Below are 22,569 nucleotides of genomic sequence, written 5' to 3' on the forward strand. Positions count from 1 at the left end.
AGATAGGCGTTTTTGCAGTTGTCTGTTATTTGCTTCAAAACCGTTTTTGTACTGGTACTGAAGTCTGGAAACTGGTATTGATACCAAAGTCAAAATGTTAGTACCGATCCAACACTAAAGCGGTGTATCATGGATTGCTGATTTTGTTATTAGGTTTAAGTTAACCCTGCCTGGACCTATTAGATCATAATGGTATATGAAGAGAGGGAGGATTTGTAGTTAAAACAGTTTTGTTTTGGAGACTGCTTGTTTAACCACCTCTTAGGCTGTTTGTCTCACTTGCACTACACATCCAAAAAGCAGAGAACTGAGTTTTAAGACAGAAATGTAAAATGCCCTGCTTTTCTCAGTGTTAATAAGAGTACAATAGGGAAATAACTATAACTGCTTTGATGAAATTAACATTAAAGACTGGTGGAAAAAGACAAGAATAAACAACCATAGTGAACCATAATGAAGGTAAGAATGAATTAAAGTTGTCTTGAAAAACATATCTAACAGGCATTTTTTTTTATTTTGTTGTTTTCAGATTCACGCCACACTGGAGCTGTTTGCTCTGGTGATGGTAGCTTTTGAGCTATGCATGAAGCTGAGATGGCTAGGCTTCCAAACTTTTATTAGACATAAGAGGACAATGGTCAAGGTAAGTAGAACACCTCATGGTTATTGTGTTTTGTTTTTTTTTTCCTTCCTAGGTTCTCTTAACTAGCTCATATTTTCTGAATTTTTCTGAAGCTGAACACATGAAGCCTTCCAGCAGTGATGCCAATAAAGTGCCACAACATGTTTAGTGTACAGTGTATCTGGATTCAAGTCTGTGTCAGTACAGTCAGTGCAGTAATAATTTCTCATGTAGGACTGGCTCCAGTACACCACGATCTTGACAAAGACAGACTGCTTGGTAATGAATGAATGGTAATAGTTACGGGCTGCTGGTGCATTTCTGTAAATTTGGAATGGCAAAGGCCCATCTGGCACAATTTACATTGTCTGTGCTGCTCTGCCAGACATCTTGTTTGCCACAAATGATCTATTAAATTCAACACCCTTAGATGTAATTTGCATTTTTTTTTGTTCAATTAACACAATAAATATGCTGTTAGAATCTTTTTACTTCACTCAATTTGAAATTGCATTGCTTTACTCAGTATTTAAACTAATCTGCGACATTATCTTTGTTCATTATGTAAGTAGTAATATGTAAAGTTTATAATTCTTTTCATCTGTTAGCAGTACTCCAAGTCTCCTCTCAGTGAGGAGAACTATACAAATAAAACTAAAACTGAATTGCTTTCTCTAAAACACAATAAACTGACATTAGAGTTGAAAAATGCGGACGTTGTCTCAGGATTAGTTCCTCCTCATAGCTCTGCTGTAGTCTTTCTCATGTTAACGCCTTACTTCTCTCATCTCAACTCATCACCATCAAAATGTCATCATCCAGTGCAATCAAACATTTATATGTTTGTTATAAATGTAAAGATTTCCTCTGTATGTGCTTTTATTTCCTTATTTACACAGTGCCTGTTAAATCATTCAAATTCAATCAAAGAATGCCCAGTCTATACTTTTTATTACTTATTTTTTAAGATCGTTTTTTGTTTGGTAATCAATGTATTTATTTCTAGTAGAACATTTATGACAAGCCATGTGCGCCCAACTATGTTGTGCGTGTTAAAGTTGTCTGTGAAGCAATTACACAGCATTATGATTTTTTTATAAGGGAAACAAAATTACAAAAGAAAACCCTTGGACATTGATTCGATAGGAACGGCCTACTCGGAATCACTGTCCGAATAGTAATTATGTGGTGGTGTAGGAGCATTTCTGCTTCTGTCCGTTCACAGTCCGTCTCATTTTCACGACGCTGTCGTTTCCTCTCACAATCTCTTCTCAACCTTTCTCCAATGTCGCAGGTTGCTTTGTGGCAATCCAAAGAGTAAGGCAATATACACGGAGCAATGGTTATAAAAGGGGGGCACATAGGTATCCAGGCTCCTTAAAGCATAAATAGGGATCACTTCACTGACATCTGAGCAAGCCACGGTACAACTGTGAGACGCGCAACACTCGCCGGGTACAACATAACAATAATAATTTCCGGAACGTGCTGTTACGTTGTCATTCATTTTACCCACTGTCTGTCTTTCATTCATATGTTACGTACGCACGTACCTTTTATCTTCGGCAATCTCATTCTCTAACCAGGCCTCAGGAGCTAACCAGCATAACACTGTCCACCACCCCTTTTGTTATTCCGGCATATTGTTGACATCCGTGAGTAACAACAACGTACTAAACTGGAAGGTGGTCTACGCCTGCGTGGAATTTGCGGACAAAGATCAAGATCTAAATGAAGATCTCTTTAGTTAATTTAAAGCACAACACTTTGTTTAGTTTGAATGTCTGTGTTTTGAGGTGTGACTGGAGTACTACAGTCTTCAGTAGTATAAACCTGGAGGAGATTCTTAATGCAATGCCTATGTTTTAGCTGTCTCTCTACTGCCATCTAGTGCTTCTTCTTCTAATTCATTCGCGGACAAACAAAGACCAAGATCCAAATGAAGATTATATATAGAGATATTGTTTTTCTTTTGTATTTTAAATGTTCAGTATCATCAACTTTATAGATTATACATTCTCTATCATTTACCCAAAGAAACAGTTGATGTAATTTATTTTTCTTAACGTTTGGAAACAAAAATCAACATTTACCAGTTTTAAATCTCTTATATATATTTCTTTTCTGGTTCGTCCTGCTTCCACCTCAGAACCGGTCCCGCCAACACACAGCTGACACAGCATTTCTCAGTTCCTATTCGTCCTCTTCCAAACCCTTCCCCATGCTGCCAGCAGCTCCTCTTCAAAACCAGTCCCGCCCACACGCAGCCGAGATGGCATTTCTCCATTTCTCGCCAAGCTTCTGAAGTACGCTTAAAAAATAAAGCAAACTCTGCATGCAGCGAAAATGTACTTCTCCAGCTAGATTCCATACTCGGAACCATCAATCCCTTCGCTAACTCATACAAACACATGCATGAAATCGCTCAGTCCAATCCAACAGCATCTGTACGAATGCTTTTCAAGGAAATTCCTAGACAGGATTTACGATGATACAATGCCCCGACATGTCCCACCAATGTTGCAGTAATTTTCTTCGGAGAAGATGGCGAACCGCCTGCCAAAAGGGGCGTTTGTATCTATCCCATAGGCAACTCCTGTAAACAGATTTCCACGCTCAATATGAATTGCGATCCTATGGTTTACCCACTTTTATTCCCTTATGGAGACATTGACTGGCACAAAGATTTACAACATGTTCCAGATAAAAGAACCGGCAAGCAAATGAGGCTTACTCAATGCCAATTTTACACGTACAGATTAACGGCGAACTATTCCAACAGTACGTTGTTTTTTTTACATGTTTCCTTGCATATAGATAGATACTTTATTAATCCCAAGGGGAAATTCCCATACTCCAGCAGCACCATACTGATAAAAAACAAGTTTAAATTAAAGAGTGATAACAATGCAGGTATAGCAGACAATAACTTTGTATAATGTTAACGTTTACCCCCTCGGGTGGAATTGAAGAGTCGCATAGTGTGGGGTCTCCTCAGTCTGTCAGTGGAGCAGGACGGTGACAGCAGTCTGTCACTCAAGCTGCTCCTCTGTCTGGAGATGATCCTGTTCAGTGGATTCTCCATGATTGACAGGAGCCTGCTCAGTGCCCATCGCTCTGCCACAGATGTCAAACTGTCCAGCTCCGTGCCTACAATAGAGCCTGCCTTCCTCACTAGTTTGTCCCTCTTCTTTATGCTGCCTCCCCAGCACACCACCACGTAGAAGAGGGCACTCGCCACAACCACCTGATAGAACATCTGCAGCATCTTATTGCAGATGTTGAAGGACGCCAGCCTTCTAAGGAAGTATAGTCAGCTCTGTCCTCACTTGCACAGAGCATCAGTATTGGCGGTCCAGCCCAATTTATCATCCAGCTGCACTCCCAGGTATTTCTAGGTCTGTATCCTCTGCACAGTCACCTCTGATGATCACGAGGTCCATGAGTGGCCTGGGCCTCCTAAAATCCACCACTAGCTCCTTGGTTTTGCTGGTGTTCAGTTGTAAGTGGTTTGAGTCGCACTATTTAACAAAATCCTGGATTAGGTTCCTATACTCCTCCCTCCTCCTACACTCCTGATGCAGCCCACTATAGCAGTGTTGTCAGCGAACCTTTGCACGCGGCAGGACTGCGAGTTGTATTGAAATGTATATGTCCTTGAATATGAATTGTGTGATACTGTGGAGCTGCTCCAGGCACAGATATCTAGTTGGGAGTTTGACTTCAGCCTTCAGTGTCTGCAAAGCTGATTTTCTCCAAGTGCTCTGGTCCAGTTGTAAACATGACCTCCAACATGCTGGTATCTCATTTGTGGTTGTAGGTAAAATGGTACACCTGACTATAGCATCCCTGTAAACCAATAAATGTACACATGTACATTTGGCTCCAGTGAAGCTGATTTGCTCAGGTTTTTGCTGTACCGGGTAGTACAGTAGATCAAAGTTGTCCTTCCTGGGCAGTCATTTACCTTCTGCAGATCGGCTTTAAAGTTCCTGTCGGATTTAATGAAGGAGGTTATTTATTTAAAGGCACACAATGTCTTTTGTTAAAAGAAAAGAAAAACAAAACCCTTCCCTTTCCTTTTTCATTTATGAAAGTGTGTGCAAAATCTTTGAAGCATGAAAGGAAGATCTGTCAGCATTTACATTTCCAAGGTAAACGGATTTTTTTTTTTAGATCATAATTAACAAATGTGCAGTTTTGTGGTTTTGTACATTCGGTCACTGATTTTTGATTTCAGAGGTTAATTTTAAGCCTGACTGGTTAAATGTAAATGAGTGTCCAGAAGCACAAGATAACAGGATTGAGCAGTTGACGTCTGATTTATATCTGATGCTGTAGTTCTCTGTGACACTCTAATGGAATAATTGTGTTCAGAAGTCACGTGGATTGATTAGTATCCATTACATAAAATTGTAAAGTCAATGTTTTGCAAGGAAAGATAGCTTAGATTAGCAGCAGGAGAAGAAACAGACAAACTCGGAATCAAAATCATACAGGGGTCAATATCAAAAGCTTCATGTCATCGAAAAACCAAAGGCAAATGTTAACTCATACAGTACTTAAAGTCAAACAAACATGCAGGATCTAAACTCCCTGAAATAACTCTAGCCCTAACTAGTACCACAAAAAGTCTAGTTTTGAATGTTTAGAATTTTGGACACCAGAAGAACCGTGATGCCATGTTTCTTTGCATTTCTTGTGTTGGGCACTATACTGACCTAATTTGATTTTTACAAAATAAAGTGAGATGGTAGGGTGTGGCAGTTTTATGTAAAGGCACTCAACATTTTGACAGGGCAGTTAAAATTTCTTGTGCATGCTATTTAAACAAGTAAAATAAAAGTGCAGGTTCCCAGTGCTCTTTACTAAAGCAGCAAGAGCTCCTCAGCTTACTGCTAAGTTATGTGTTCATCTGTGCCAATTTTTATCTTGGATATATAAGCCCAAACATTCTTTAATATTAGCTAAGTATGAACTTGCTATTTGTGTTGCGAATGATTTGTAGTGTTGTGGTTATTTCACTGCTATGGAGGCTTTGAGGCAGCACTGTAGCAACCTTTACATAATGAAGTTCTCAGCACTGCACCTTGTCCATTCATGGAGCGAGCTTTTCCGGTAGGGCACAGTATTCATTCATTTTTATGAAGTGTAAACTGGCAAGTGAAGCAGACCACGCAGTCATACACTAAATCACTAATGGTGACAAGGTGGCACTTGACAATCCAGTGCTTTGGCATCCAGGATGCACCCTTGTCCTCATTGAAAGCTATTGTTATTCTCTTTCCCACACTCTCCAGTCAAGTCGTGGACTCACAGTTTTCCTCTTTTCCTAGACTTGTGTCCTGCTGTTGCAGTTTGTGGAAGCAGTCGTGGTGCTGGTGAGGCAGACCTCCCACATGCGAGTGACCAGAGCTCTCCGGCCAATTTTTCTGGTGGACTGCAGATACTGTGGAGCTGTCCGCAGGTACTGTAACCCATCTTGCGTTGTGTTTAATATGCCAAAAAATTAAAGTAAACATTTTTTTTTCTTTTTTTTTCATTTAATGCAGAAACCTACGCCAGATTTTCCAGTCCCTTCCTCCTTTCATTGACATTCTGCTGCTCTTACTATTTTTCATGGTTATATTCTCCATTTTAGGTAAGTCATAGACTTAGTCTTTGTTTTTTAGAAACTACACTGTTCTTTCTTTTGACCCATTGTCGTTTTTTGCATGTGTTTATACGGTATCTCATTATCTATTTAACATTATGCTTTCAGGCTTTTATCTGTTCTCTCAGAATCCTTTGGACCCAGTAAGTAAATTTGAAGTCTTAAAGCTATTTATTGCAAGTTTGCATTGTTTATTTGAAATAAATCTGTCATACGTTCATACTGCAGAAAAACATCAAGATATGTTTTTTTAACATGTTGTTAATCTGTAAAAGTACACCAGCCCCATCAGCTTCCATTATTAAGAGCTCTTAATTTTCTAATCAAGTCCCAACACAAATAATTATTAGAACAATAAACTATCCATTAACTTAAAATAAATGTTCCTTAAAGTACAGCAGCCAGGATTTTGTTTTAGTATATTTCAGTGAAAAGACAAAAAAATTATATTTACAAGCAAATTCATATGGGATTTTTTTTTATTAAAATAAGATATCAGATGTAACAGGGGCCTACCATTGAATTAAAAAAATCCTGTACCATATCAGTCATTTAAGATTCCTTATTACCTTAACAATATGGAACAGCAGAACGGTATTTTGTGTAAACTTCATTCATCCCTGTTCATGTTAAAACTTTAAGTATTCTCACCACAGTTTTGGACTTTCAATGAATTCTCTGTTCTTTGTTTATAAACATTAAGAACAGATTATCTTTATTTTTATTAGCCTTATCCTTTCTAATTCAGTCAGTTTCTTATCTATAGCTTTCTAACTTCACATATAAAATGATGTCTAATATCTGTATAAAGTTAGAAATGGTAAATTCTTTTAAATAGTCTTTAACACCTACTGAACCATCATGTAATTGCTGTGAAAGAATAGACTTTCTCAGTCTCATATATAGTAAGACCGGGAGTAAGCTTTGAATGTGCAATTTGGGTGAGAAGTGGAAGTTCCCTCCATTTATGCTCAATGGCCATTCAGTGACAGAAAGCTCCTAACTGGTTCAGATTGTACAGGGTGGTCCAGATCTAATTATGCAATTTTCATTACGCTATAACTTATTAAGTTTATTACATAGAAAATCACCTGAAAAATCCCGGACCATCGAGAAGTGTGTGAACTGACGACATAAAGAATCGTCTTCGCACTGAACTGGAATCAAAGTCATCCAGACAGTCTAGATCTGCATAATTAGATCTAGACCACCCTGTACTCAGTTTTCAGCAATTTCTGAAGGCATGCTTTGTAGTACATGTTCTGTTTTTATTCTCTCTGTTGAAGATATTTTTTTTCCTTTTCCAGTATTTCAATGGTCTGGAAAACAGCATTGTTAGTTTGTTTGTCCTGTTGACCACCGCCAAGTAAGTGATGTCTACTGTAAATTTATAATTTGTTTTTGAGTGACAAAGCAATGCAGGCCAGGTTCATGTGCTGATTGTCTTATTCCAGTGTAGTTAAGTGTAATATGTTTGAAAATGAGTGCCACAAATATTAGAATTGCACCGTACTGCCAAAAGTATGTGGACAGCTCTCCAGATTACTTAGTTCTATTGTGTCATGTTACCAGGTGCATAAAATCAAGCACATGGTCATCTCCATTGACAGTAGAATGGGTCATACTGAAAAGCTGAGTGACTTTAAATGTGATATGATCCTAGGAAGCTGCCTTAGGCACAAGTCAGTCCATACAATTTCTGTGTGATTATTGTAAAATGAAAGCATCGGGGAGCAACAACAGCTCCTCCACAAAGTGGCAGACCACGCAGACTCACAGGGCAGGACAGCTGAGTGCTGAAAAATGTGCAAATTACCTATCCTCTGTTGCACCATTCACAACAGAATTTGAAACTACCTCTGGAAGCAACATCAGCATGAGAACTGTGCATCGGGAGCATCATGAAATGGGGTTCCTTTGCCGAGCAGCAGTAGATTAGGCTAAAGTTCACATTGCACAGTGCCAAGGTTCAGGTGGAGTAGTGTAGAGCATGACATTATTGGACACTGGAGCAGTGGTGATGTGCAGTGATAAATAATGCTTCACTATCTTGTCAATGTGATAATGAATCCTGGTTTGGTGTGTACAAGGAAAGCACTACCTTCTGGACTATGCAGTGCAGTCTGGGGCTGTTTTTCAGGGTTTAGGGTTAGGTGCCTTGGATCCAGTGAAGGGCTTTTAATGCTAAAGCATATTAGAGACATTTTGGAAAATTGTGCCCACTTTGTGGCAACAGTTCAGGGAATGCCCTTTTTTCCCCAAAATCACCAAACACACACTACAGACTCTTGTGAAAAGCAGGGAGGGCGCAACTCCATATTAATGCCTATGGTTTTGGAGTGGGATGTCCATCAGTCTCATATAGGTACAATGGTTAGGTGTCCACAAACTTTTGGCCGTAGAGTGTATTTGTTTTTCTGAATATTTGTAATGATTTGAAAAAAGTGTAATTTACATTTTAGAGACAGAGCAGGTCAGTAATACAGTTTGGTTGAATGGTGGAAAAGTGAACATCATAAAAATAAAAAAGCAGTAGTTGCGGTTGGTTACTAAATGGTAGTGACAATTGCTTGTTTTCTTGGTTGAATGAAAGGTGATACTTGTGTTTTTATGTTTTTACTCAATCATAAATTATCCATGTATGCTTCCATCCATTTTGTGACTTAAGTTGTACATTCCTGGGGGTCTAGGAGCTGTATTGGTAGCACTGAGTGAAAGGCAAAAATCAGTTTAGACTCCTGCAAATAACCCACACTTGCTCATAAACATCTTTACATAACCCTAATTGGGATAATAATGCAAATGTTTCTAAAGTTTTCTGTCCCCCCTGGCCATTGGACCTTGCTCTTATTCTAGGTTAATTAATGTTGACGTATTTTATTTTCTTACTGTGTCTTTTATTTTTCTATTCTTCATTATGTAAAGCACTTTGAGCTACTTTTTGTATGAAAATGTGCTATATAAATGTGTTGTTGTAAAGTACCTCTGTTACTATGTGCCCAGATTTCATATGAATGACACTGAAGTGTTATGACATCAAGTAACAAATTCAATTTACATTTTTATTCATTACATAAAAAGCTGGTGCTGTTTCATCTGAAACGCAAATAGTTTTAAAAATCCAAACTAGATCTTTGTACTTGAAGCACATCGAGAATACTGTTTTCCTTGAAGATTCTTATTTATTTTTTGTAATTGAAGTGATTATAGTTTTACTTCCATGTGTGTTAATCTCGCAGCTTTCCAGATGTCATGATGCCAGCCTATTCAAGAAGCCCTTGGTCTTGTGTATTCTTCATTGTGTACCTCTCCATTGAGCTGTATTTCATTATGAACTTGGTAAGTGACTGATGTTTGCACTCACACTGTACAGTTATTACTCTTTGCTTTTTGATTAGGACACTGTCCCCTAAAGTAATGAGAATCTAGTAAATACACTAAGTAGCCAATTTATTACATCCATCTGCTCTTTTTACATAACTGACTGCTTACTCAGTAGCAGTGGCATATGTCCTGACACTGCTGTTTAAAGCAAGTAAACACATATGACGAATTGGCAAGAGTAAAAGATTTAGTTGGCCTTGAATGTTGTACGGTAGTGCATTAGGAACAGTAACCCTGTGTGGGTTTTTATACATGGTACGGCAACTGGAGTGCTAAGAGTGAGCTGTCCTAAGTAAAACAAAAACATTCACATAATAATAGTGCTCGTGTGAGCAACACCAGACCAATAATAAAAAAAAAAAGTTGGGAAACTTGTACTAAAGAACCAAGAAGCAGCAGTCAGTCAAAAAACAGCCAAGTCGTCTAATAAATGGTGAGGTGTAACGGAGAAAGGCAAAAGTAACCAAAAGCAGATGACTGAAGGTAAAAGTACTTTACTTAATTATGGTTCCTTCTGATTTTATAATGACAGGAGAACCAGCATATGGTTAAAGCCCCATAATTGCATAGATCCATCATACCAGATATCAGCAGTGGTGCTGAAAAAATGCATTGTGAGTACTAGTAATGCAATGTTTGAATGAAGGAGGGTATCTGAACATCATTGCTAATGAGATCCATCTGTTCTTGGCAGCTGCGTACTTTCTGCCAATGGACATTTTCAACATGACAAAGTGTCATGCCACCAGGCGAGTAAAATGGTTACAGTAAAGCTGCAGTTACTTATATTCTTTCCAGTCTCTGAATTTAATCCCAGTCAAGAAGCCATAGTATGAAATGGGGTGAGCCCTGCAGAGAACAACTCCACCACCAATTAGGGAGTCCAGTAGGAATTGACATAGAAGAGAATCCACATGCAGCTTTTTGAACCCAATTCAATTTGGGGACAAACTGATATCCAAATCACAATTGGGCCATGTTACTGCATCTGTAAGTTATAGGACGACCATTATAGTCAGGTTTGTTTATGTTCTTAAAAACTGTGTGTTAACAATCATAATCAAATATAAATAATGTCATGAATATTTAGAAGAAAGATATAATACAAAATAGGGTGCAGGGATTTGAGCTGATGCTTTTAAATGTACCACTTAACAGAATAAGAAAATGGGTACAGGAATAAGCTAACATGAAGGTAGCTGGTGACAATACTACAAATACTACTACTACTACTACTACTAGTGTGATGTTGTCGTAGGTTTTTTATTTTTAGTAAAAGCTTTTTACTTAGTTGAGAATAGTAAAGTATCCAACATGCTTCAGAAAGTGGCTACATTATTCTACTAGTTAGGTATTCACTAGATGTTAACCCAGACCAAAAAATGCGAAAACTTTTAACATTTTGAACAAGCTTTTGAAATTGACATTTGGATCTACTAGTGTCCTGTCATTGAGTATCTAGTAATAGATGTTTGTGTTAGAAAATGCTTTTCAATTATTACATAGTCCTGTTTTTTTCTTGATAAAACACATTGTTGTCCTTTTTTTCCTCTATAGTTAGGATTTATTTTTCTATGCGTTTTATGCGTTACTCTCTCTTTACAATATATTTACTACTCTTGCTTTCTTCATTTAGCTTCTCGCTGTAGTTTTTGACACCTTTAATGATGTGGAGAAGATGAAATTTAAGTCCTTGCTGTTACACAAGCGATCAGCAGTTGAACATGCCTTTCACCTTCTTGTTAGCAAACAGGTGAGACAGGAAAAAAAAATGAAATTTGTGCTAGTGGATGATCACGGGAATGGAGGGTGGGGGGGGTAAAAAAAACAAGAGTGTTTAAGTCTTAATAAGCAACAGTATAAAAATCAGTATGTTTTTAATATTCTTAGAGTACCACATGCTTTCTGGAAGAGTCAATGCAAAATACGCTAAGCTTCATATGCTTGATAAAACTGTCCAACAAAGTGGCGCACAGTTCGAGAAAATAAGTAGTGTCTCTCTTTCCTAGTCTTAGATAAATTAAACTCGATTTAGAGTGGTTGCTATTATTTGTAGATACACTTACCATATTTAGTATTTTGAAAATAATATAAGGAATGGGGTGGTTAAGGATGTTGGATATCTTCAAAAATGATGGACTCTAACAAAAATAAATTGCTGTTGTGAAAATCATATGAAGAATGTTGTTCTGATAAGCATCCCACTCTTAAACGATACATTTGGAATTTTTCCTATTGGTATATACACTGCCATTGTGAAATTATGTTCTAAAAGGAAGCTTGCTTTTTTTTTATTTAAAAATATACCTGGCTTGATCTTACATTTTAAAATGAAGATGAATGGAGCTGGGGGTGTGATTCCCATAAAACATTTAAGGCTTCCAGTACTAGAGCAGCAAAGCAGTCCAACAACAATATGGCATCTCTAAAATGTTTTTCTGTAGCTTAGGCGTTTTCTTTCAAGCTGCACTTTGTTACCTGTAAACAAATCTCTGGTCTCTGTTTCCAGCTCATAATCACTTATATGAGATAAGGAAGTAATGCATCTCTGCATACCCAAAGGTGTAAATCGGGCCATAAACAACAACAACAAAGGTTTCTGAGGCTAATAAACATATGCCACAAATGTGAAAACACTGAGCTACCACATTCCTTTGTCGAAAGGATGCTATGTATACACATTGATGATAGTTTGTGTTTTAATTTGATTATTTAATGGGCTCATAATGATTTTAAACACTTCTTTAAATAGATTTGTTAGCATATTAACAAGAGTGTGAACGTTATTTTTGTTTTTAGAGGCCCAATGGGGTTTGCTTCAAGCAGTTTGATGGGCTGATGAGGTATTATCAGCCACGAATGAGTGCCAGAGACCGTTACCTTACCTTTAAGGCATTAAACCAGTCCGGGTCTCAAGTCCTAAGGTAACCAACTCAAAGTATTCAGTTTATCTAAAAAAAATATATAACTTTCAGGTCAGATTAATTGTTTCAAATGGCTTTTGTCTCTTTTTTTAGTATTGCAAAAATTATACTTCACTGATCATTTAACTTTTGAGGATTTTTTATCTGTTTATTGACTTACTTTTAGATTACATGGTTTATTAAGTACTGGGTGCTAATTCTTGCAGTCTTAAAAGTCACAGTGGCTTTAAATGTTTATGCTTGTTGCTTTTAACTCTTTGAGGAAGTACAATTTAAATTCACTTCCCTTGGAAACTAATACTGCATTATTTGTTGTGGTGCATGGCAAAGCCAGCATTTCAGGCCCGAGGGTATAAAAATTGCATTCATTCATTCATCCTTCCTTCCAATTTCTGAACCTGCTTAGTTAGCCGTTTACAAGATTATAGAAGGCTTAGAAGAGTCATTCGTGAAAGTATTATGAATGACATTGGGCACACATACTCTCTTCTATACCTTCACTCATTTATACTTGGTCAGGTTAGTTTTACCATAACAGTAATGTGCACATAATAGTGTTATGGAAAGAAACAAGAGTATCCAGAGAGAAAAACCGACTTGCACTTAGGAAAACTCTGCATAGACTGTAACCAAGTTGAGAAACTTAAGTCGGGCTCCTAGAAGTGTGAGGTAGCAAGTTCCAGCACTGTGTCACCAAACAAAAGTGTTGAGAAAAATTAGTATTGGACATAAAGTAGGAGCCAAAACCTACTAATGTATACATTGGCACACCCACACTTGAAAAGAGAACAGGTGTTATGACCACTAGTAATTGATGTTTGGGACTCTAAACCATGAGGTTATTGATTTAATATCCATTACTGATTCTGCGAAAAGCTCTCATCACCTGCCAGTGGCCCAGTTATGCAAGTACTAATGATTTATAAATTTCTTTGAAATAAAGTGACCCAAAATAAACGCATTTGAATATGTACAACCAGTAAAGTTAAATCTGCAAAGTCATAATGTTCGTTCTCTCGTCACAAGTACTATAGTCAGTCATCAGTCAGTCATTTTACAACCCGCTGTATCCTAACACAGAGTCAAGGGTGTGCACTGGAGACAATCCCAGCCAACACAAGGCGCAAGGCAGGAACAAATCCCTGGGCAGGGCGCCAGCCCACCACAGAGCACACACACACCAAGCACACACTAGGGACAATTTAGGATTGCCAATGCACCTAACCTGCATGTCTTTGGACTGTGGGTGGAAACTGGAGCACCCGGAGGAAACCCACGCAGACACGGGGAGAACATGCAAACTCCACGCAGGGAGGACCCGGGAAGCGAACCCAGGTCTCCTTACTGCGCTACCGTGCCGCCCATAAGTACTATAATGACACTAGAATAAGGCTTTTTCCAGAGCCTTGCAGCCCCCTTCCTTTTCCACACCTCACAGGCAAGCTTCATCCACCTCCTCCTGATTCAGGCTCCCTTCTTTGAGGTAGCTGATTCCTTTTAAGCTGCACCAGAGAAAACTCGAGGTGTCTCGTTAGGCAGGTCTAAAGTTACCCCGAGGTGTTGCGGAAGCCCAAAGTAGGGCTCTGCACTTTCTGCAACCCACCCTGGCAGCATCCTTGGAACCCAACAGGGCTGGGCCAACCAATACCAAGTCCCATATTGCCCTGTGGAACTTGGAGGTGCCGTTAAACACTGCCAAATAGCAGTTTGGGGGAGATGGCATCCTACATAATTTATCTGTTCATCTCCCCCTGTCCTTCCATTACTCATAACTCTTCCATTATTCCTTAAGTCTTTATGTTCCAAACAGACCAGTGCTAAAGCTGCACAGTGCTTTGGAAAGAAATAAATTCATTACTTATGTGTTGGGGTTAGGAGGTTCCATGTAGTCTCAGACCCCAATGTTTGTTTACATCCTGTAAAAACTCCCTAAAAACATGTTTGAATTCACTAGCTGCCATCTGGAATCTGTTGCTGCCGCTGTTACTTTGTTAGTGTGTGGCAGGGTGTGACTTCTCAAGGAGCAGCATTTCCTAGAAAAGCCATATTATTAGCCTGCGGATTTCTCATTTTATTAATTTTGCAAAAGCTGAAAGATAAACAAATGAGTGGGTGAGAAGAGAACAGTTTGTCTTGACTAGTAAAGACTATGGAAAATGGAGGCAATGAATTTATGGGGTGGCAGGGAAATCTGCATATAAGTGGATAACAACTGTCAGTTTTCATGATTAGCCAACAATAAGAAAGAAAACAGTAAAGATCTGAGGTGCTATAAAGAAAAATGAAAGGTGAAGTTCATTAGAGCTCTTATTTTACCTGCACTGGCTAAACTAGCTTGAGGAAGGGGTTGGATTCTGGCTCAAATGCACACTAGGACAATACCAGTACAGCACTTCATCAAGGCTTGAGGGGCACCAAAATAATTTCCCCATAATATGAACTTTCATATAGAATAGTAAAAACAAGCTTGCTCTCTGTTGTCTGTTAACCTCTAACTGCTCACACCTCATCCTTCTTTCCCTTCAGTTCTCCATCAGTTTTCCATTCAAATCAGTTTTCAAGCCCTCATGATTACAGTTCCATCTTTAATTTTCTGGGGTCTTTAGTCAGAGAGTCAGTTCATACTTGTTTTATATAGTGTGTTTTACAGGGGACTTGACAGAGCAAATGTGACTACTTTACTGCAAGAAAACTAAAGATGTTCGGGTAGCCTTCATTCCCAATTTTTTACTGAGTTTTTTTTTTTATTGGATTATCACAGTGCATTTTAATAGCCATGGCCGTTATAACGTCACTAAATCCGATGCAAATTCATTCCAGGTTTGACCACTCAGTTTTACATTTGTGAAACTGAGTTGATTTTTGGTGGAGTTGTGATTACAAAGTTATAAACTTCCCACCCCTTGTGCTTTTAGGATCCAGCTTTTCAGAAGAATAAGTCATTTCAATAGCATTTTTACATTCTTACAGAGCAAAGACAACATTTGCATTTGGTTTTGATCTTTTTAACTCTTCTCTTTTATTACAGCTTAAAAGATTTTTATAACTTCTATGAAGTCATTGGCTTGAAATGGAAGGTACCTCCCCCCCAGTCTTTTTTTATTGTTTTGTTTGCTGTTTTTGATTCTTATTTATTGACTGCATTTTAAAACACAGGCACGAAGAAGTGGTGAGCACTGGTTTGATGATCTTCCACATACCACCTTTCTCATTTTTAAAGGTAACTTTGTAATGGTGCTATGGTGACTGCTTGCACTCAGTTAAATTTGGAGAGATCAGCTTTATTCGATCTACTAGGTCAAAGTCGTTATAAGTATCTGTTGGGTTGGAAATAAGTAGTAAAAATGCACAAAATAACAGGACCCAAAGCAATAAAAATAAATGCCCCTCAGAGCCTGAACATAAGGTCTATATCAGAATTGTCCTGCTGCTTCGTTCTTTGAGGGCCACTATGTCTTCCTTCCTGTCGTTTTTGTAATCGGTGACCAATTTCCGCTGTTAGTTGACTTTTTTTCCCCTTCATTTTAATTGCCTTATTGTTTTAATAATCAGTCTTCTAAATTACATTTTTCCTTAAATGGCAGCCAGATGAAAATGAGATGTGATGTGAGCCAACAGATGACCAGCTAAAATGGGGCTTCAAACTCTAACCAGTTTCACTCCAACCATTTTCTTAATTGGAATCCGATTCTTGTTGTTAATTAAACACCTTATGTAATTCCTTGGCCTATTGCTGCTCTTATTCTGCCACAGATATTTCTAAAACTGTATTTTTTTTTCTAAGAGCACAGTCAAAATGTTTTGTGGTTCTGAGCAGATCAACATTACTGAGACCTTCACCTTTATTTATTTTCAGATATTGTATGATGGACACAGGTTAGCTGGTCATGTGTTGGCTCGTTTTGTATTTAATTATTGTTTGTCTGCTAATTAAGGTAAAAAGAAATTAAAGGGTCTGAGTCTTAATTAGCAAGTCATTTAAAATTAGGCAAAAAGTTAATTAGCAGCAGAAACTGGTCACTAAGAAAATGGGTAGAATGAAAACCTTCAGCCTCTGTAGCCCACAAGGATCGGAGTTGACACTCCTGGCCTGTAGTGTTGGACACCTTGAGGACTTATCCACCCGATTATCACAGCAGCACTCCTTCAAAAGTTTCCTGTACCTCACTCCCTCCGATATTTTCTGAGCTTTTGCCAACACCAGTCCTCCCATCACTAGTTTGGCAATGGTAATAAGTGGCAGGAATTTTAAGCAGCGGTGTAACAGGAGTCACTTCTAGGTTGTCGATTTGAACCACTTCAAGGGTCAAGAATGCCACAAGGAAGTCTCAGGTCCAGTCTCCGTGAAATCCCTAGGGCTAGACAACCCTACCAAGGCAAATCTTCATAATACACAGTGCTGAGCCACATAATATTTTTGTATGTCTACAGAATAACCTCTTCCAGGGTTTCTTCCATTATTAAGGGATGTCAGTTTACTAAACAGTGCTGCCTCATGTCCAGGATGGCCTGAAATAAGCTGTGTTACTGTTTAGGCCAGGCATGATTTTACTCCATATTAACCGAATGCAATTTGTGAAATTCTTCTTTTTCTTCTTGTGTTTATTTGTTCTTCCTCTCTTTTATCTAGGGATTAACATTCTGGTGAAGTCTAAAGCCTTCCAGTATGCAATGTGTAAGTGCATTATACAGAGGTTCATTAAGTTTTTCCTGTGTCTGATGTGTGTTTTTTTTTTTCTAACTGCAAAGCTAGGGTCTTTTTGAGACAAATACACTCCCACTTTTAAGTGGTATTGCTTTAGTTTATTTAAGAAAGTAAATCACTTGCATATTATTTAGAGCTTTAGAACAACTGAGATGTTAACAGACCTACTTTATGCTGTAGGAAGTAAGTAAGTAAATAAATAAAGGTAAATAGGTAAATAACATTCAATCTGGCTCTTACATACAAAGGACAGTGCATGTGCCCAAAACATTAATATTTATATGTTACTTACATAAAAGCCAGTTCGAATGCTATTTACCTATTTACCTTTATTTATTTACTTTCTTCCTACAATGCAAGGTCACAAGTAGACTGCAGAGCTTCCCATGTATGTATAAAAATTACAGCAATGGCAAAAGTGCGACGTGCATTCTTGCTCCGATGTAGAACTGTCGTCATGATCTGAGTTCACCTCTGTTATAGCGCGTCTATGTGAAAACAGCAGTGTCAAATGGGGGGGTTTGGTTGGGATCGTTAACGTGGCTGAGAGAATAAAACTGAATAAAAAAAAAAAAAACAAAGCTAACCTTTACAAGTATCATAAATTACACCGGCTGTTACAGACTGACTGAAATCAAATGTATGGTAAGAACACGAGCAGCTCACTTCTCAAAACGGACTTGTCTGGGATCAAACCCGTGAAGCTTTGATTACCAGTCAACAACTGATACCATTGCGCCACCGAAACAGTCGTAGAAAATGTGTGTCAATGTCGCACCCTAACGCAGGTTCTTTTTCTGCAATTATATTTTTGAAACAAAGTGCATTTGTTCTGTTATATTTGTACCTTTTGTGGAAGTGTTTCTTTGATATTTGGAGTTCAGGCTTCACACATTATACACTTCATGCCTACATTTTGTCAATTATCATTGAAACATAAAAAACATTTCTGTTTTAACAATGTGTTTTCATAGATCGTTGTAGACACGGAACATACATGAAATGCAAGTGTTCCAATTAACCATATAGTATTTATAAAAGGTGTCATTTTGCTTGACGTCTCAATCTATACAACTCTAAGCAACTGACATGCAGGTAAACAGACTTGAGCTGAGAAAACTGTGTGGTGGTGGGGGATGTGATAGCAGGCTGCTTGCCGTTTGCTGCTTATTAACACATTTACAGAACAAAAGACGCTGACGGAGAAGTGCAAAGCGATTTAAGGTGGGACGGATCTATGAGTTTTTTTAGTAGGCTCTGATAATTCAAGTGTTAAACTTGCTGTACCTTTTAACCCTTCATACAGCATCAGCTTTGTCAGGCAGCACACTATTGATTGCCAGATAAAGGGGCAAGCAAAATGTTGCTGGAAAGTTTTCGTGCAGTTACTGAATTTGACATAACCCAGCACTTTCTGTCATGTAAACTGATATGGTGCAGTGACAAAAACAACAATTGTGTTTGGCAAAACTGACGTCCCCTCTGAGTAGAAGTTGCGTAATGTCACTTCAGTTTTAGTGACTGATTCCAAAGATTCAATGACATGGATCTCTTTTGTACGGCCAAAAGTGATTTAACCTTTTTCTCTGTCACTTTATGAAACAAAACTGTAATACCAGTCATGTTCTCTCATGTACACTACTGACCTGTGACATGGACTGAGTGATTTAATCATTTTAAACTCTTTTCTTGTGCTGCTTTTCAGGATGTAATGTCTTTCTAATTTTGTTTCTAATAGATATTGTTGTTGCTGTTAATGGGGTCTGGATCCTGGTGGAAACATTTATGTTACAAGGTAAAGAATGACTTTTTATGTTAGTAAATGTAAATAGAAAAATGACAATTCTTGATTTCACAGAATATGTCCACTGAGATAACAAAGCAATATATATCAACAGTCAAAATACAGCAAATCAAGCTAAAATCAGTGTCAGAATCATTTTTGAAATAGTTATTTGAGTTATATAGCCAAACATGCCCATCAATCTGTTCATTTAATGCAACTGATTGATCCTGACTTTGGGTCCTGTAACAGAATTGGGTGCAGATGTGAACCAAACCCTTAAGTAATGTTATTTTGTCGCAAGTATATTTTACATGCACATCCACATTTACACATACCAGGTCAACTTACAATCTCCATTAACCCCGACGTGCACACATTTGGAAAGAAAGAAAACTTTTTTCTGCTCTTGAGAAAATGTCAGATCTATGTTTAAATTATTTTTATATGAAATTTGCAGTAAAAGACCTGTTCCTACTTTAGGTGAAAATTAGATAGATAGATCTTTATTGTCACTTTTACAAAGCAACAATGAAATTGAAGGTGAAAATTAGAGAAGTTTTTGTGTGATATGCATACTTATATGGATTTTTTACAAGTTTCATTTACTGAAAGTGAAGTTTACTCTGTAGTTTACTGATAGTTTATCATTTTGCGAAAGTGTCACATTTCCTTTTCTTAAAATTCATGTGTAATTCTTAAGGCGTTATGACATGCTGGTATCGAAGGATTATTGTAAGAACCAAGAATAACCAGGTGATGACAACGTACAGCAAAAGTCATGGTCAGAAAAGAATGCCAAGTCAAAGCCAAAAAAAGCTGGGTAAAATGGGAATCTGAGTCAGACCTGAAAAAGGAGCTAAAATCCGAAAATAAAACATGATGCTAGGCCTTTACTACTGCTAAAGATATAGTTTTTTTTTTTATCTAACCAAGAGATAAATTTTCAACAGCTCTGCCGCAATATTCATGCTGTCACATCCGGTTACATCACAGATGCGCCTATGGCCTTAATGCAGTGTAAACAAGGAACGGGACAAAGTGAACACAAAAATCGTCTTCGTCAAAGCAAATGAAAATGATTAAGAAAAAAAACTAGCAATGACTTCTCCATAATAATAATAATAAAAAAACTTAACTCAAAATACACAAAAACATGTTATCGTTACAGAACGCAACAGTTATCTTTACATGCCTGCCCATTTGGTTTGACTGGAATCTCTGTGGTTGCGCACTCTATTTCCATTTTTGTGTTTCCCTTTGAAGTTGCTATTTTCATTTTCACCAGTAGCTGTGGGTAACTTTGCGCTTTCTCTTTTTACAGATGGTAGCTTCTTTTCGAAGAATGTGCCCTGGAGTTATATTGTATTCCTGACTAGTAGGTATTTTTTTTACTATTTTGGAAAACTAACCAGTTTTGTTCAGTAGCTGTATCTATATTATTACTAACGCGGCCTAACAAGTTGTATGGAAATAATCTGTGTCCCTGAATTGTAATCGGAACACTTCGCTGTGACATCACTGTACCATTATTATAGGTTTTTAGCTTCTAAGTTTCAGCAGTTTTGCTTGTTGAGTTCACTTGATATATTTAATACTGGACACAATCAGCATCATTATTTACTTATTAAAGTTCACTAGTATGTACTTTAGCATAATATAATTTCCGTAATCTTTAAAGGTTGTAGGTGAATAATGCATGGCTCAAATGATGACCTAATTTCCACATTCCTGGTGTTAGGGTAAAAAAAAATTAACATCCTTTGTCTGTCTATTTCCTTGTCTCCTTTCAGTTTATGGTGTTGAGTTATTACTGAAAATTACTGGTTTGGGTCCCTTGGAATATTTCAGTTCTGGATGGAATCTGTAAGTAGATTTGTGATTTTAGTTATGAAAATCATGTTGATCTTTATTCATTGTTTTCTTCTAAACAGACTGCATATACAAAACAGACAATGATGTATTTTTGCAGCAGAATTTGTTTTTAAAATGGCTATTAATCTGTTAAGTAAGTGCTAAGTGCTGTGTGCCCACTATTGTTATATAGCTAATATTTTGTTAGATTGTGTATGTCTGTTTTACTTCTTTACTTGATATTTCCTGTTGTTGCAGTGCAATAGCTATGCAACACAAAAACCATGTTAGAAATTAAAAGGTTGTAGTTTACATTTTTAGTCTTGGATCACATTTTCATTCTGAGTAAGTCGCATTGCTTGACTGCGGTACAACTACATAAAAAAGAAGTACTGCATTATAGGGACTACTGTATATAGAATATAAATTGAAATTCATGAAGAGCTCATCCATACAAAGCACTGTGTTGTAGATACAATGTTATGTTATTATAATAATAATGATTTGGAAAATTTCTCACTCTGCAGGTTTGATTTTTTTGTCACTCTATTTGCTTTCTTGGGTCTGATCGTTCTGGCTTTTGACATGGAGCCATTTTACTTCATTGTGGTTCTTCGACCTCTTCAACTGCTGAGGTATACATTTGAATTTATTTAATTTTATTATTTAAAACAAATTATCAAAATTGGTTACAGCACAAAAGGGCTCACTATAGTTTTTGTAGCCAGTATTTAAAATTGAATTAATGTTTAAACTCCAAAAAGACTACTTCATGTTTTTTGTTTATGTAGTCATAGTCAGTTAAATTTGTATCCCTTGAAAACTGTCTTTCATCACTGTTGCTAATTCGGGAGGTGCATTGATTATATTTTTGGTTGTCTTTTGCAGGCTGTTTAAAATAAAACAGAGATATCGGAATGTTCTTGACACCATGTTTGAACTGCTTCCTAGAATGGCCAGGTAATTTGCTGTTTTTTATTTTAGTCTTGAAAGACATGTTATTTTATGGGCCTTTTTCACTCTTCACTTATCTGTAAAGATTCAAATCTGAAGAAAAGCCCAGTCCGTAATTTATTTACTATAGTAAATCTAAGTTTATCAGGAGAAAGCCACAAAGCCTAAACTAAGTCTAATTAGGGGAGCTAGGGGAGGTTCAAGTAAAAGTGCGAGATAATGTCTATCATAAAAGCATAAAAATACCAATAGCGCTGACAAGGAGATAAACCTATTTCTACGGGCCACAGGCATGGTAATATAGTTAGGTTTACCACTGGTACATCGGGAAAAGCATTACAGAGTACATGGAAAGAATTAGTCATAAATATTGCTAAATGTAAATGAAGATTTCTTTAGACCTGAATCCTCCATTCTTTGGCAGCCTGTGTGTTAAATTAGTTGAAGGTACCTGAAATATGACGTTAACAGGAAATTGAAAAGCTTGCATAACTTTGTCAAACTTGTTTAATCTAAGAGCTAACACTGGATGGGGCAGTTTTCCATCACATGGTTCACTCATTTAACCCAGGGGAAAGTTCATATGGATAACGGAGTTTTTAAAAAATAAGATAATTGTACAGTTTACTCTACGCATGTGTTTACTGTACTATCACTGTTGATATACGTACTTTAAAAGGTATACCTGTA

The 22,569-nt window shown here is 37.4% G+C and overlaps 1 protein-coding gene across 2 annotated transcripts in view; it reads left to right on the forward strand.

The window, feature by feature from the left end:
* tpcn1 (two pore segment channel 1) overlaps nt 1-22,569 on the forward strand; it is a 59,551-nt gene that overhangs the window by 18,033 nt on the left and 18,949 nt on the right. For both annotated transcript variants that reach the window (XM_039772290.1, XM_039772289.1), the window contains exons 4-19: nt 530-643; nt 5,959-6,089; nt 6,175-6,263; nt 6,384-6,418; nt 7,583-7,641; nt 9,515-9,614; nt 11,296-11,412; nt 12,459-12,583; nt 15,612-15,660; nt 15,740-15,803; nt 17,214-17,258; nt 19,027-19,083; nt 20,396-20,449; nt 20,865-20,937; nt 21,453-21,560; nt 21,814-21,885. In XM_039772290.1, the coding sequence (XP_039628224.1) occupies nt 530-643; nt 5,959-6,089; nt 6,175-6,263; nt 6,384-6,418; nt 7,583-7,641; nt 9,515-9,614; nt 11,296-11,412; nt 12,459-12,583; nt 15,612-15,660; nt 15,740-15,803; nt 17,214-17,258; nt 19,027-19,083; nt 20,396-20,449; nt 20,865-20,937; nt 21,453-21,560; nt 21,814-21,885 (1,292 nt within the window). The remainder of the gene's footprint in view (nt 1-529; nt 644-5,958; nt 6,090-6,174; nt 6,264-6,383; nt 6,419-7,582; nt 7,642-9,514; nt 9,615-11,295; nt 11,413-12,458; nt 12,584-15,611; nt 15,661-15,739; nt 15,804-17,213; nt 17,259-19,026; nt 19,084-20,395; nt 20,450-20,864; nt 20,938-21,452; nt 21,561-21,813; nt 21,886-22,569) is intronic.

The sequence above is a fragment of the Polypterus senegalus genome, chromosome 12 (genome assembly GCF_016835505.1).
Source record: "Polypterus senegalus isolate Bchr_013 chromosome 12, ASM1683550v1, whole genome shotgun sequence".
NCBI classification, from domain to species: domain Eukaryota; kingdom Metazoa; phylum Chordata; class Cladistia; order Polypteriformes; family Polypteridae; genus Polypterus; species Polypterus senegalus.